Raw genomic sequence first — 15,293 nt, 5'->3', positions numbered from 1 at the left:
ATTTCTTATCATGAGATTGGGATTTAGTGCTCACCAGTCACTGGATTCCAGTTCTTATCACTCTGGGTCCCACCACACGAATCCCCACTGATCATAAGTCACCCTTACACCTTAGGTGACAAGTTGTGAGTCTGGGACAACCCTTTCAAATTGCCTTTCTGTATATTTAAGCTCCACTGCATCACTTAAATGATTAAACCGTTTCCCAACAGTAGCCTTGTCTCTGCTGCCTTAGATAATTTGGTTGACTGTCTTGATTTCATCTCATTAAGAACTTAAGATGGGATTGTCTTAAAGTGAGAGGTTTTTAGACTGAAAGGTTTAAATTTGGCAGTATTTCTGTTACGCATCTTTCTCAGAATTGGACAGTGAATGAATACCTATAATCTAAAGGTTTCACTTCTTTTATGATTGCACCAGGATAAGGTAAATGGATATCGTTGTTTCTGTCCTCGTGGATTTATTGGCAAGAACTGTGAGATAGAAGTGAACGAGTGTTCAAGCAATCCATGTCAGAACGGCGGCGTCTGTGACGACTTAGTCAATGGTTTCCACTGCCGATGTCTCCCTGGCTTTGCTGGTACTACATGCGAGGTGAGTTTTTCCGAGTTCTCTGTTGTGTGTTCTCCATGGACAAGGCTGGGAAATCTATCTGTGGATTAAACTAGATCTCAAGGGGCCAGGACATTACATATTGATGTAGGCATCACACGATACTTTGTATGCATAGGCAGATTTGTACAGTGGTGTCTGAGTGGCTTCCAACCTATGAAGGTGTAGCATTCTACTCTCCTCAGTTGTCAGGATTTATTTTTTTTTTCCATTTTGTTTCTAAGTCTGTTTTATTAGCAAATTGAATTTCTGGATCATTAAAATTCCAGAGAGATGTGTAGCTTCTTCATACCCTGGAGAAATGTCTCAGACAAGTCAGCAGCTCCTAGTTTAATTATGTTCCTGCGCTCTTAGACTTTCACAGCGCATTTTAACTTCGAAAGGGTTGGGTTGTATGTTTTATAGACTTTCTGTCTAATGTCAGGCAATCGACGGACGCCTTTGTTGTGCGCTGCTGGATTAAAGAGGCAGGTAAATGGTTAATGGTATTATAGCTTTAGCATAGACTTTAAACCGCAAGGCTATATGTAGGAGTATGCATAAAGGAACCCCCTAATATCACCACACCCTAGTAACCTAGAACTTTAATAAGAAGCCTGGTGTGGGCGCTCGCCTTCCCCAGACTGCATGGCAGTCATAATGTCTTTCGCTGTCCTGCATGACCACTGTGCAGAAATATTCTTAAAGGGATTGTCTGGGATTTAAAATGGTTCCTACGCAAAAACAAATCCTATACGATACCTGTTGACTCCACTGGTGCTGGGGTGGTTCTCACTAGGCCATGTTAACTAGAGGTAGTGCTGTGTTGGGATCGGATGCATTGATCATGTGCATGTATGCCATGTCATCAGAGACAGCTTGGTTAGGTGTTATTTAATTTTATCAATTTCCCATATCATTATATATATATCTATATATATATATATATATATATATATATATATATATATATATATATATATATTATATTTTTTTTGTTTTGTTTTTTGTTTTTTTGTTAAATAATCCAGTTCGAACCCTTTGCATTTCTTTAGTACTGTATCAAGTCTTCTTTTCATTTTGAGTCCAAAGCAAAAAAGAAAATGCTATTGGAACTTGTGTGATTGACCGGTATTGCAGTGTCATGATGGTGTTCCATTCACAGCCAGATTTGTAAAAGTTAAAGTAAATTACCATTTTCTATAGCATGGATGACTTAAAGGGGCGGACTCCTCTCCACACCTTGAATACTATAATATAGAGGACTGTCAGAATTCTTTGCCCTATGGCTTTTATTGCATGTTGTACTTCATTTTTATTGTAGAAGATCAAGGAGCCAGGATAGAAACTATATGAATTGCAGGAAGTTTTGTCCCCACTTAACTATATCCTTACTACATACTATTAAACTTGAACTGGAAAGGGAAATTTATACTAACAAGAGGAAACATGTGTACGCCACTGATAGGAGGACATCTGAAGAAGAAGGCCATATTCTCACAGGCTGGGTTAGAGCAGAGATTGTCTTGTAGTCAGACAGCTAGACGTACGCTTGTCCTTGAGCTCTGCACAATGTGGGTTGTTTTTTTTTTTTTTTTTTCTTTTCTAATTCTCCTCTTGAACATTCAATCTTCAAACCTCCATTAGACGTGCTCATACAGATGAGACATTCCTCTCCTGGCATTATTAAGTCTCCTGGATCATGTCGCTGCAAATTTTGATTTGTGTAAAAAAAAAAAAATTACCACACCTAACATGATTTTTTTTTTTTTTTTAACTTTTATTTCTGTTAGCTTTCTTTTTCATTTTGTATTTTAAGACTGGGTATACATAAATTCATTTTATGTGCCCTCTCCAGGACAGATTCCTTGTCTGGGATTGTGAATAAGATCTGCTTTTCTCTGTAAATCGCTCCACTGTTTACGAGTTGTCTCTTGTAGATCAGTCCCAGTTAAAGGTAGTCAGGCTATGTTGCAATACTAGAGATGGCCTGTGAAGAATGGAATGGGTTTTTTTTTGAACATCTTACCCCAAAAAACCTCTCAGTCCTATTGAACATGCAGTCTGATCATGTTATGTTTTTGAGGAAAAGACTCAGCATAATTTCTGGGCTAAGGATCCAGAGGGTTTGGTTTCACTGACATCTGTCCCTTTATGAGATGACAATCAGTCACTGAGTAGGACCGCCCCCTGGACTCCTAAAGTGAGAAACCGCAGATGAGTTCAGATGAGTAAATTACAAGTTATGCTGAAACTTTTCCCATCAATTTGCTATGTAATATGCTGTCTGCAGTATGGACTGTATGTAGTGTAATGCATTTTAGTTTCAAAGGCATTTATTGAATGACAAAAATAAATGAACAAGCAGTTATCAGGCTTAACCAAGGAGGGCACTTAAAGCTTAAAGTGAAAAAGTCCAAAGTCTTGTCACTGCAATTGGGTGCAAGCACAAATAATATCCCATGCATTTAAGAACAAAACCTATGAACGGTAATTGTAATGCATATGGTATACTGGGGTAGAGAAATGAACTAGATCACAAAAAATGTTTGCAATAAACCAGCTTGGATAAGCACATGTATAATACTTTATGTGCTGATATCTGCAGGCAGTAAATAGGCCTAAGCAGCCTTTGCGTGCAATATTAAGATTCAACGAGTAACATATAGGATGCACTTGCCATAGCCATACATTTGGCAGGCCCCCTGTTTTGGTTGACCTTTTTCACCAATTGCTTTAAAGGGAGTCGGTTACCAGAACAAGTGGTGGTGGTGGGGGGGTTGTGCTTCCATTCTTGAGAGATTACTTTTTTCCCCTAATATGCTAATGAGCTATTTGGTGTTATGAGGGCAATGATGATGCCATTGTTGTTACCTCCTTACTATGATTGACAGGGCCAGGCATTGCACATGCAAGTCATAGCAGGAGAAAGGGATGGAGGGACTGGTTGCTGGAAATCATCATTCCTTGATGTGATGAGAGCAATGATGATAAACTCATTGCACTAAACTGCACCATTAGCATGGTGATAAACTTCCTTTATGGATCCTGGTGATCCAGTGTCCTCTTCCTCCTTATATTTACTGTAACGCAATTCCGAATTGGTATTTGCTATAGGAAAACCCATAGTACTATGGCTTCCCTCCACTGTATAGGGATAAACACCATCCAGGCATGAAGTGGTTAACCAGTGGCCTTATAATAAAGTAGAGTTCCTTGCTGCTGCTGTGTCTCCCTGTATTGTAACCTAGCAGAGTTGTTTGTAAGAAGCAAGTGTCTGGCAGTCTTCTGCCAAATCCCGGCAGAAACCTCGGGTGTAATATTATTATTACCAGTGGATTTAGTAGGACTGCTTTATATCAGGGAGGCGACGGACAGGCTTCCCTTGCCTAGTTTGAGATTCTTTGAACTTCTAGAGTATTGGCTGACATCGCTCCTTCTTTTGATGTCTTCTGACCAAGCAAGGAATTCCTTACGTTTTGTTGGTGGCACAGACCTCTGCCATATGTGCGGGTAGAAGCCATTGCAATGTAAAGTGTATATACAGACAGAACGCACTGTGCTTATATGTGTTGCAGTCACCTGCAGTGTCTACAAGTAGCTGTTATGCAGCCTAGATATAGCTGTGCTAAATTTATCAGTGATTTTATGTTTTCTAAAGAATATTTCACCCTAATAAATCACTTATATAACCTTAACCTTTTAATATGACATTAAACACAAAATCCATTGGAATGAACAGACTTTAGATTTTTTTTTTTTCAGGCTGAAACTGATGCATTTTAGGTTTATGACAAAAATTTGTGTCTGGCTTTAATAACCACAGTCAAGACAAGTCGAAGCCATTTATTAGGATCGACTACCTTACAAGGCCATAACTGCCTAAAGGTTTACATGGTTTTAACATTTGTTTAAGTTGGGCATTTTTGTCCTAATAGTGACTGCAGAGAGTTGTTCTCGACCTGTAGAAAGTGCAGGCCAGTCAAGGTCTCTGCTTCTCCAGTGTTGATGCTCCTGGAGATGCTGCAGAGAAGATTTCTGCTGTTTGTAAGATGCATTGTAGTGACACATGTATATACAACGTGCTGCTTATGGACTGCAGTATATTGCTTCATGATGGATCAGAAGCCGCTTTATTGTCAGTGTTGTCGCTCTGCACATTAGCATACAATGAAATGTGATCCAGCATGGAAAGTGTAGAGTTAATGGGATGCTTGGCTCCACGTGTTTTAGGTCTGGCTTTTTTAAGCATAGGATAATCCAGTTTCCATGTCTACTATTAGAGCCTTATCAGGATCCAGAACTCTGCTTTATCTCGTCTTCCTTTTTTTTTTTTTTTTTTTTTTTTTTTTTAATTTTTTTTCCTTGTGCTTTTTCTCCAATTTTGTATTGAAGCTCCATCTTCTAGATTCAGAGGTTTGAGTAGAATTCCATTCCCAAATTACGTATTATGAAAATGGATTAATACATATATATATATATATATATATATATATATATATATATATATATATATATATATATATTATTATTATTTTTTTTTCCCATGTCTGTTAGAGCCTGAGAATGGTCTGCTAACTTGTAGGGACGTCTCAGAAACTATGTTGATCATGATGTATTGATACAGAGATATTGAGTTGGGGGAGTCAAACAGTTCGGGCTTCTAATTTATAATGACTTTTACTTCTGTTATACTATTAATATTGTCTAGTTTGTTACATATTTACTTTAATAGGAACCCATCCCTAGCTTTTTTTCCTGAATTAGAGGATCTTTTCTGCTTCTGCCTGTCCATGGCTGTTGGCCTTCTTTGAAGGATTCCTTAGTCAGTGGTTTGGCTTACAGACTCTTTAGCCCCATTAGTTACTGCCTAGTAGCTGAAGTATGTATTAGGAAGAATACTGCCGCCTCCTTGGTTGTGCAGCACTTTTAGTTTACTAGTCTGTATGTTTTTCTCTGTGCATGCTATACTTGTATTAGCTATGGCAGCAAAATGGGTTATTACAGTAGTTTGCCTAAAAATGGCAGATGTTAAAGTGGCAATAATTGCTGATAATTGTAATAGGCATGTTTATTATAAAGGGGGTTGGGACAGTGCACTCACTGTATGTATGCCACTGTTCATCCTGACCTCCCTGGTTCATGGGTCGGATATTTTGGATATTAGAACAGTGTTGGTTTAAGCTTATCTCTGATGTTAGTGTCATTCTGAGTGACAATTCTACGTCATCTCTTAGCTGTGTAATCCATGAATTCTCTCCAGATACAGATATTAAAGTACAACTGCACATCAGGATTCACACAGTAGTTATAAAAGTGTTATCTGGAATATGAATTAGAACTTTCCTATTTTTCCTTAAAGGTGGACATTGATTTCTGTGATCCGAACCCCTGCCAGAATAAAGCTCCCTGCTACAACGTAGGAGGCGATTATTACTGTGCGTGCTCAGACGATTACGACGGCAAGAACTGTTCCCATCTTAAAGACCACTGCAAAAATGGCTTGTGTAAAGGTAAGCAGAGGTGCCAGGGCCGCCCTGTTAAACTGGAGAGGATTGATCTTTTGAGTAGGGGCCCTGCAGACTAGGTCACGTCTATATTTGTAGGTGCATGCAGAGAAAACGGTGCCATAAACTGCTTCGCAGAATGCATTGTACAAATGTTAGTAGTTGGCTATTTCAGTGTGTGAAGTGGAGCCCCGTCCTGAGGTTTTTTGTCAGCAAACTCTTTATGGAGCTGATAGTGAGCGTCTCAGTGTCACTAATGTGTCCCTCTTTTTATTTTTAGTCATAGACAGCTGTACAATAGCGATTTCTACTAATGCCACCCAGGAAGATATCCGTTACATCGCCTCTAATGTCTGCGGGCCTCACGGACATTGCATTAGTCTGCCTGGTGGGAATTTCACCTGTTCCTGCAATCGAGGCTTCACTGGTGCCTACTGCCATGAAAGTAAGTTGATTTGAAGAAATAGAACTATGCAAGAATGCACAAATCTGTCTTTATAGTTTTAGATTCGATTTTTTTTTTTTTTTTTTTTTTTTTTTTGTATTTATTTTTTTTGCAGAATTTAAAACTTTGATAAATTTTTAAACTTTTTTTTTTTTTAATTTTCTTATAATTGTATATTTTAGATATAAATGACTGCCATGGCAATCCATGTAGAAATGGCGGCACCTGCACTGATGAGATTGACTCTTTTAAATGCTTTTGTCCTAATGGCTGGGAAGGAGAATTATGTGATATCAGTAAGTTGAATCTTCTATTTCTGTGACTATATACGAACAGCATGTGGGAACTTGTATATGTAATATATACCTGTATATTAACAGCTGCTTTCCATTTCAATTTTCTATAGACTACGATGATTGCCGTCCAAATCCTTGCCAGAATGGAGGTCGTTGCATAGATCTTGTGAACGACTTTGTTTGCCAGTGTGAAAATGGATGGAAAGGCAAAACTTGTCACTCGCGTGAGTAATATATCTTACACATAGTATATAGAATACATATGTATATTTCTGGCTGTCTAGCTATAGATTGTAACTATAGTTCTCTATTACAATTCATCTCCTCGTTCTTCTCAACAGGTGAATATCAGTGTGATGCCAACACCTGTAGTAATGGGGGGACTTGCTATGATACAGGGGATACCTTCCGCTGTCTCTGCTCTTCTGGATGGGAAGGAGCCACTTGTAACATTGGTGAGCATTGTCACATTACATTTTTTTCATTATTTGGTATAGGCCAGTTTCATCCCCGATCTAAACAGTTAGTCCTGTGTCCTCCACATTTGTGGTCTCCAGCTTATACAGTAAGTCGAGCTATTGCAAAACTACAACTCTCACCATCATGAGATTTATGGCTTTTCAATGGCTCTACATCCACTTGTTGGAGACCATTGGTCCATCTAGTCTCTTAAATGGGTTTGTGGACTGTGATTCCAGATTTGTGTGTTACGTGATTTGCACCTGTCAGTCAAGTGTTACCCCACTTATTCTGTAATCTAGAGCATAGGATAAGATAGGATCTTAGTTTCTTCTCTATACTGTGTAAATTACAAAATGCAATTTTTTTCCCTTTATTTTTTTTCTAACCATGTACAATTCTTGCTGGAATAATTCCAATAATGGCCAAAGTGTACAGGAAGGACCGTTTGGCAATGGCTGGTATTTCATATTGCTATAATTGGTGTGATGTACTGTGCAGACTTCTGTATAGTAGTCCTTGCTGGATTTGGTATCACTTGTGCTGTGCAGTTATGATGTGATGTCATGCTGTTGTTACATATTTCATTCTTAAGTTTCCTTTTATTTACTAAACTACTTAGTTCTCTAGTAACTGGAGAACTAGTGATTACAGACCTTTATTATTAGAGGATGTTTCACCACCTTTGCTATCTCCAAATCTTTGCATCCTTCATAGGCACTGATCCACAGATTCCAGTTCTGTTGTAATTTTTTTTCCCTCTAGCTCCTACCATTCTAGAGCAATCAGTTCTTTTAATTTCAGTACTCAATATGCTTATTGGGCTCTCCACTGTTATGTGAGCTGCCACATCCAATCTGCTCCACACCAGGACTGCCCATTTAATAGAAGAGAGCCTAAGTAGCATATTGGGTGCTGAAATTAACAGCATTGATTGCTCAGGAATGATAGGGGGCTATAGAAAAAAGAAAACTTCAATTGCACTGGAATCAGTGGAGCACACCTATTACAAGATGTAAAGGGTTAGAGCTGGCGACGGCCCCCTTTAAAACTGCCTAGTGTGTGGTCTCTATAGATTTGACTTCATTTAATCCAGAGTACAATTTTGTTGAAAATTTCAAATCCTCCAAATGCCCAAGGGTGCACATACCATAGAGTCAGCCACCATGGCTCCTATAATTAGTTTCTCTTCCTCCACAAAACTGGTAATGAACTGTGGTAGGATTTGGCCAAGGATCAGGCTTCTTGTCTCTTGTCCAAGGGATGGGAAGAGGTTGCCTGTACAACCCTAAAACAGGGAGGGTGAACCAGAGCCTAAGGACTGGCCCATCTTCTTTATCTCTTCCAATTCTGTAGCCTCACAGCAAGCATTGTTGAAGCCTCTAGTAGAGCTTCTGATATTCAATGCATTGGATTGTAACCTTTTCTGTGATTAAATCCTTTCGTTTTTGTGGTTATAAAGTCGGATATACAAAATTTCTTTCATAACCATTTTTTTTCTTGTTTGTGTCTACAGCTAAGAACAGCAGCTGTCTCCCCAACCCCTGTGCTAATGGAGGGACGTGCGTGGGCAACGGAGATTCCTTCTCTTGCATGTGTAAAGAAGGATGGGAGGGACGTACCTGCACACAGAGTAAGCCTTTGCATTTTTTTTTTTTTTTCATTCCTTTAGGATATAGGGTGTGTCTCATAACATGTTTTATCCTTTCATTTATTTGCCAACATATTTGACTCATTTGGGATGGGAAATAGCCAGAGGCTACAAAAAAGAAGCTTGTGTCTTAAGAATACGTGAAGGCTAGAGATGTGGATGAGCTGTGTTTATAGAAGACTCTTGAATGTATGCAAGCTATTGCCTCTGGTCTAAAGTTGTTGCACCTTATTTTCCCAGCTCTAATAAATGTTACTTATTTTCCAGTTCAGCTGAGTTTAGGCCAGGTGTAAAAAGTCATACACCTAGGATGTGTCACTACTGGCCTTTTTGTGCCCCTCACACCATTTTCATGAAAGTGGTGAGGGAGATGCGCAAAGTTTAATAGCTTTTACTGCTTAAAATGACCACTGAAATCTATGCCAACTACAAGTTGGTGTAGATTTCTGAACAAACTGATGGCCCAGTGGAGGAGCTCCTGCATTTGAGGCGGCTCTTATGTCAGTGCTTGGAATATGAAGACTGGCGTTCTTTAGAACTGTCCCCCTTTGGCACAAGCTCCTTTTTACCCTTGCAGTCTCAGTTTATAGGTAATCTAAATATACATACATACATACATACATACATACATACATACATACAAACAAACATAGTTTCTTTTAGCTTTTTCCATAGAGACTCACTTTAATGGCTATGCATGGCAAATTTTGCACAACTTGTGCTCCACCTATTATGGTTGCTTAGAGTTGCCCACTTCTAATGTCACTTGCACTTGTAGCCATACATGTATTATACTTAAGCTGGTCATACACAATAGATAAATGTCAGCTAAACCCACTGGTGGGACTAGTTAATGTATGTAGAGACCTCTCTATATGAAGACTGGTTAGTTGGATTTCAGTTGCCCACTTTGCCCTACATGCCTGGATGTATTGTTCTTACTTTCTACTTACCAAGAGCATGCATACTTGACCAAGCTGTTTCTTTTCATGTACATGTTCTGTAAACTGTTTATTCCACAAGAGGCATTTTTTGAATACGCCATCAATGTCTATTTTGTTGAGGACCCTCCACTAATCCAGGAAATGAGTTTGTCTGTACCCCCTGACTTCCACTGAGCCCTCCTATTGCACCTATTCTCAGAACCCATGTGCATCCACACCTCTTCCCTCCACCATTTTATGACTTTTACAAATGATATGCCTTAAATGTCTTAAAATCTATGTACTTGTGCAGTGTATTGCTAGTGCTTCTTTGGCACCATGCAGATTCATTACTTCCCTCCACGGCTTCTACTGTGTAGATGACAGGTCCACTTTAAATACATATACCCATTATCGTCTTAAGTAGTGCTCTCCTGCAGAGCTGGGGGTGGATTGAGGAATTAGGTCGCAGCCATAGAGCAGTCTGGCTCTCTGTAAGACTTCATATCTCATTAAGCAATCTATTCTAGGAAAAAAAATGTCAATTTACATTTTCTTCTTTTTCTCTGTAGATACAAATGACTGCAACCCATATCCTTGGTAAGTGTAGTTTTAAGTTTTCTTTTTTCCAGCTCTTGTCTACTTTATTGTGTGTATATTACATTGCAAGACCTTTATTGATTTTCTACTCACCATAGAAGTTTGCTGAGCCGCATCTGTTCAGTTTTCTATAATGCAATGTTTTGGGGAAAATAAGGTATTTAGCAGAGTTGTCTGCATTGCATTTTCAGTGCTGTCAAACCGGTGTAGCAGCTTGAGAATCACGAGGAAGCTATAAACCTACAGATATAAGGCTACACATATAGGTTTCATACAACTTAATAAAGACCATGCTTGGCTTCTTAGAGATTTTAAAAGGACCTAGCAGTATGTTTATAAAGTAGTAGGAGTCCAGTGGGTGGAGTGACTGCAGGCTCAAAGTAGGACCCACCCACTTTACTTATGCTAAAATTATACTATAATTTATATATTATAAATATGCGGTATGCTTGATGGATCCCATGTGTAATGCCATAGGTTTTCTTTAAAGAGGACCTTTCACCAATTTTGCACAGGCAGTTCTATATACTGCTGGAAAGCCGAAAGTGCGCTGAATTCAGCGAACTGTCCGCTTTCCAGCAGTATATAGAACTGCCTGTGCCCAAATCGGTGAAAGGTCCTCTAAGTATCTGATGGATTAAACCAATATTAATTTATTGTAACTCTTTAACTTTTTTTTTTTTTCCTCTGTACAGTTACAATGGTGGAATTTGTGTTGATGGTGTCAACTGGTTTCGTTGTGAATGTGCACCTGGATTTGCTGGACCGGACTGCAGAATCAGTAAGACATGTTTTCCCTCTTACTATAATAATATGCTACTACTACTTTTATTCTTGTATAATATTCTAAAATTTTACTTTTAGAATTGATTTTATTATTAATTGAACTGACCACACGGTATATTTGGAATTCATTTAACATGGACTATTTCAATAATTTTGCATCCCTGCTATCTCGTCTCACACGGCCATTGTCTGATTGATGACACTAACTGTATACTGTTCAACCAGGGTTGCTAATATGTAAATAACCAAAATCAAGATTCAGTGTCATAGTGTGGCATGTAAAGAGTGGGATGTCCTATAATATTTAATAATCCCCCCCCCCCTCCAGCCCTACCTCTAGTTATTGGTATCTATAGGCTTTATTTTAAGTACATGATTAAAAGATGGCTGCGGTTTCATAAACCGTACTATACCGCTCCATGAGCTGTGCCTGGTTATTGAAGTATAGGGCCGCAAACGACTGATACAGGTGTAAAGATTTTTTGTAGAAGAAAGCAGGCATGTTTTTTCTAATCCTGTAAAACATGGTTTCTCCTATGCCCAGACCAAATGTATAATAATAAAAGCCTTGTACCATTATTTGTATTATATGCAGTTTATGAATAAAGAGCAGAGAACAGATTCACTGACAAACCCTGAGCAGCTGTTCAGCGCATTGCAATAAAAAAAGACCAACCCTGCACATTGCACACTTTGTGCTGTAAACCAAGTGGGCTTTGCCATCTTTGATTACTGTCTATTATGCAGACAAATAAAGGCTTGCCAAGCATGGCTTTATTATTGTTTTTTCTTTTGTAGACATCGATGAATGCCAGTCTTCCCCGTGTGCGTACGGTGCCACTTGTATAGATGAAATCAATGGCTACAGGTGCACCTGCCCTTCAGGCCGAGCTGGTCCACGTTGCCAAGAAGGTAATTATTGTGTTATATTCCCAGAAGTGCCCAGGACTCTTGTAAGCAATTTATATGGATTGTTTGGCAGAAGATCTAAACTTTTTTTCGCCCCTTCTGCTAGTGATTGACGTTGGAAGATCTTGCTGGCTGAAAGGAATGCAGTACCCCCATGGCAGCAAATGGGACGAGGAATGCAATAGCTGTCACTGTATGGACAGCGTGATCGACTGTACCAAGGTATGGATTATAATGCTCATCCTTCTCTAATCCATTGCATTAGGGTTAGGGTTTTCTAGCTTTTATGAAAACAAATGGAGATTAAGTTTTCCCTGACACTTTTGTGAAAGAACTTGTTGGATTCTGTGCAGAATAGGGTAACATAATTGCTTGTGCTCAGGTATCTTGTATTTGCTTATTTTATCATCTGCTGTTGCTCTGATTTAAGATTAAGTCAGGGACTAATTCTTTAGTGCTTAGTATTAGTCTTGCAGCATTGGTGTCCTGGGTTCAAAACCAGCTAAGTGAAAAATAGTCATGGAGTTTGTGTTTTGGTTTTTTTACATGGCTTTCTATAGGCCATAAAGGTTTCTGCACACTCCAAAAACTGATACAATAATTGGCTTTCTATAAATTTGGTGCTATTTTCTGAAACAGAGAAATTTGTGTGTATATTGGCACAATATAAGCAACTGGGAATAAATGTAAACCTTTTCAGATTATGGGAGGGATGGGTCTTAGGAAGGAAGGTTTTGCTTAACTTAACCCCTACAATTTCTTTTAGGTCTGGTGTGGGAAAAAGCCATGTCTACTAGAAAGGCGCCATGATAAGAGCCAATGCCCCCAAGATCAGGAATGTGAACCAACACTGTCTTCTGTAAAGTGCTTCCAACCACCATGCCATGAATGGGGAGAATGCAGCGGCCATGAAAGATCTCCTATGATTAAATGCCTACCCAATTCAGGATACCTGGATAACAACTGTGCCCGAATAACACTCATTTTCAGTCTAGAAAAAATTCCACAGGTACCAGTTTTAACTTTCATTAATGATTGAGATCAGCTGAAACTTGCTTAAGAGCACAGTCATACAGTATATTGGGTGCTCCATGTCAGTCATGGCTTTTAAAGAAACCTCCAGCTGTACTGATACTTTCTAAGCCGTAATGCATAGCCTAAAGATGTAGGGGTGTGCAAGGCACAAAAGTTGTAAAAAATTTTGCGAAAACTAAATTTGCAACTTTGTTTTCTGCACCCCCCCCTTCACCCCTTCCTAAAAAGTGGGCATGGCGAAAGAATGGGGCCATCGTCTCCACCAGATTCCTAATCCTTTTCCACCAGAAATCTGAGAGCTGTTGTACATTTCCCTCCAGTCACACAGCCCTTGGGATGGTTCACCTTACCATAAATGAGGCATCAACCAGCTAAGAGGCTATGAACGCCAATCTTCATAAATGTCCCCCATTGTGGTTCCTATATGTTCTATTAAATCCCTTTATCATGTTCCACCAACTGAGGCCCTGCATTAGGTTTAACATAATTCCTGACTTTTGAGTGATCATTTAAGGGGGATTTACTTTCTTTAGGCCCTTTTGCGTTGTCTAATTTCACTAGTGTCTACTACAGATGAAATTTTGGCTAATGGTTATAGATCTATGTGTTATACTAATTGCTGTTTTACACCTCTCCAAGGGAACTACAGTGGAAAATATCTGTTCAGAAATCCGATATTTGCCTTCCATCAGGACTGTCTCCAAAGACCAGCAACTTGTCATTTTGTGTGATGAAACGTTTGCTGCAGAAAAAGCAGTGGAGGTTACAGTGGTAAGTATACCCTGTGGAATATAGTATCAAAATATTGGAATTAAATAGGCGACAGACAGAAGGGAGGTCCACGGCTTGGGACAAAAAGCATGTCGGAAAAGTGGATGTCTTGCTAAGAGTGGCTTGCTTTAAGGAAGAGCTGAACTCATTTGCCTTCATTTGAATGACATTGGTTTTAGAGCAGCAGACCACAGCTATTAGTCGACATTATGGGGATATTCTAATACTTAAATCCCAGGTGCTACCAACCTTATTGGACATTTAGACTAAATATCCGTCCTGTTTGATATATTTCCACCAACATTAGGAGTAGAGTAAGGACCATTGCAGCCCCATAGTCAGTGGGGTGATCTAACAGATAATGTTTAGTAAGGCTAAAGCCCCATGAGACGATACGCAGCACTAAAGCGCAGCAGGATAGCATCACAGTTCTTCCCACAAGCGCTTTGAACAGAAAGTTCATGGAGTTTTCCTCCTCCTTTGGGGTAAATCAACACCTTACTTTAGTTAAAAAATTTTTAAAAAAATAGCAAAATCTGCAGCAAAAAAAGCTGCATTTTTGTAACACGTGGCCTCAACCCAAAGTATTTTTGTTTGCACTTATCTTGTTAGAGCAGTACTGTTCCATACTGTGTTATTACCACTAAAATAAAATGGGAGGAGGAATTCATAACTTAAAGTAGATTTCTCACCAGACACATTGCACTGGTTAGGTGGGGAGTGGGATCTCCACCTGTTGGGTGAATGGGTGTCTCTCCCCATATGGAGGCTATATAGGGAAATTGTAGAGGGGGCCACTTATTTCCACAGCTCAGCTTTCTCCATTCAAGTCTATGGCTCCTACAGAAACAGCTAAGCGGAGTTTGATTCCTTAGAGTTTTACAGAAGCTGATCATGTTTTGTTTTTGTTTTTTTGTCTCTCAGGCACTCGTCTCACAAGTGGACAATCAAGATGTCCATCTTATTCAAAACGCTGCCAATACAATAGTCAATGCCATCACCAAAAGACAGAACAGTACCGTCATGCTGGCAGTCACCGAAGTCAAAGTTGAGACAGTAATAGTAGATGGCCCCAGTTCAGGTGTGTATCTTGGTTTTTATATTGACATAGTGCTTTCCAAAATAACCAAAATCTCAGACACGTGTGCTTTTATTTTAGTTCTGTAAGAAATATTTTAACTTCCCAATGCCTCACATCCAATGCTGAAAAAAAAAAAAAAAAGCCATAAAAATAAATCCCCAGTTAGGTTCACTCGAAGCACAAGTAAAAGAAGGATGTCCTGCTACCATTGCCGTCCAATAAGATTAAACAATTTTTTT

At 39.1% G+C, this 15,293-nt stretch overlaps 1 protein-coding gene across 2 annotated transcripts in view; it reads left to right on the top strand.

Moving 5' to 3' along the window:
• The window catches only part of JAG2 (jagged canonical Notch ligand 2), a 57,959-nt gene that overhangs the window by 39,277 nt on the left and 3,389 nt on the right, over window positions 1-15,293 (top strand). For both annotated transcript variants that reach the window (XM_075282641.1, XM_075282640.1), the window contains 14 exons: window positions 421-594; window positions 5,954-6,104; window positions 6,379-6,543; window positions 6,726-6,839; window positions 6,950-7,063; window positions 7,181-7,294; window positions 8,815-8,931; window positions 10,445-10,472; window positions 11,168-11,253; window positions 12,057-12,170; window positions 12,274-12,389; window positions 12,934-13,176; window positions 13,842-13,973; window positions 14,898-15,054. In XM_075282641.1, coding sequence (XP_075138742.1) covers window positions 421-594; window positions 5,954-6,104; window positions 6,379-6,543; window positions 6,726-6,839; window positions 6,950-7,063; window positions 7,181-7,294; window positions 8,815-8,931; window positions 10,445-10,472; window positions 11,168-11,253; window positions 12,057-12,170; window positions 12,274-12,389; window positions 12,934-13,176; window positions 13,842-13,973; window positions 14,898-15,054 — 1,825 coding nt within the window. The remainder of the gene's footprint in view (window positions 1-420; window positions 595-5,953; window positions 6,105-6,378; window positions 6,544-6,725; window positions 6,840-6,949; window positions 7,064-7,180; window positions 7,295-8,814; window positions 8,932-10,444; window positions 10,473-11,167; window positions 11,254-12,056; window positions 12,171-12,273; window positions 12,390-12,933; window positions 13,177-13,841; window positions 13,974-14,897; window positions 15,055-15,293) is intronic.

This window comes from Leptodactylus fuscus, chromosome 7 (assembly GCF_031893055.1).
Source record: "Leptodactylus fuscus isolate aLepFus1 chromosome 7, aLepFus1.hap2, whole genome shotgun sequence".
In the NCBI taxonomy this organism is placed as follows: domain Eukaryota; kingdom Metazoa; phylum Chordata; class Amphibia; order Anura; family Leptodactylidae; genus Leptodactylus; species Leptodactylus fuscus.
The sequence above is the reverse complement of the archived record's forward strand: the minus strand, read 5'-3'. Positions and strand labels throughout refer to the sequence as shown.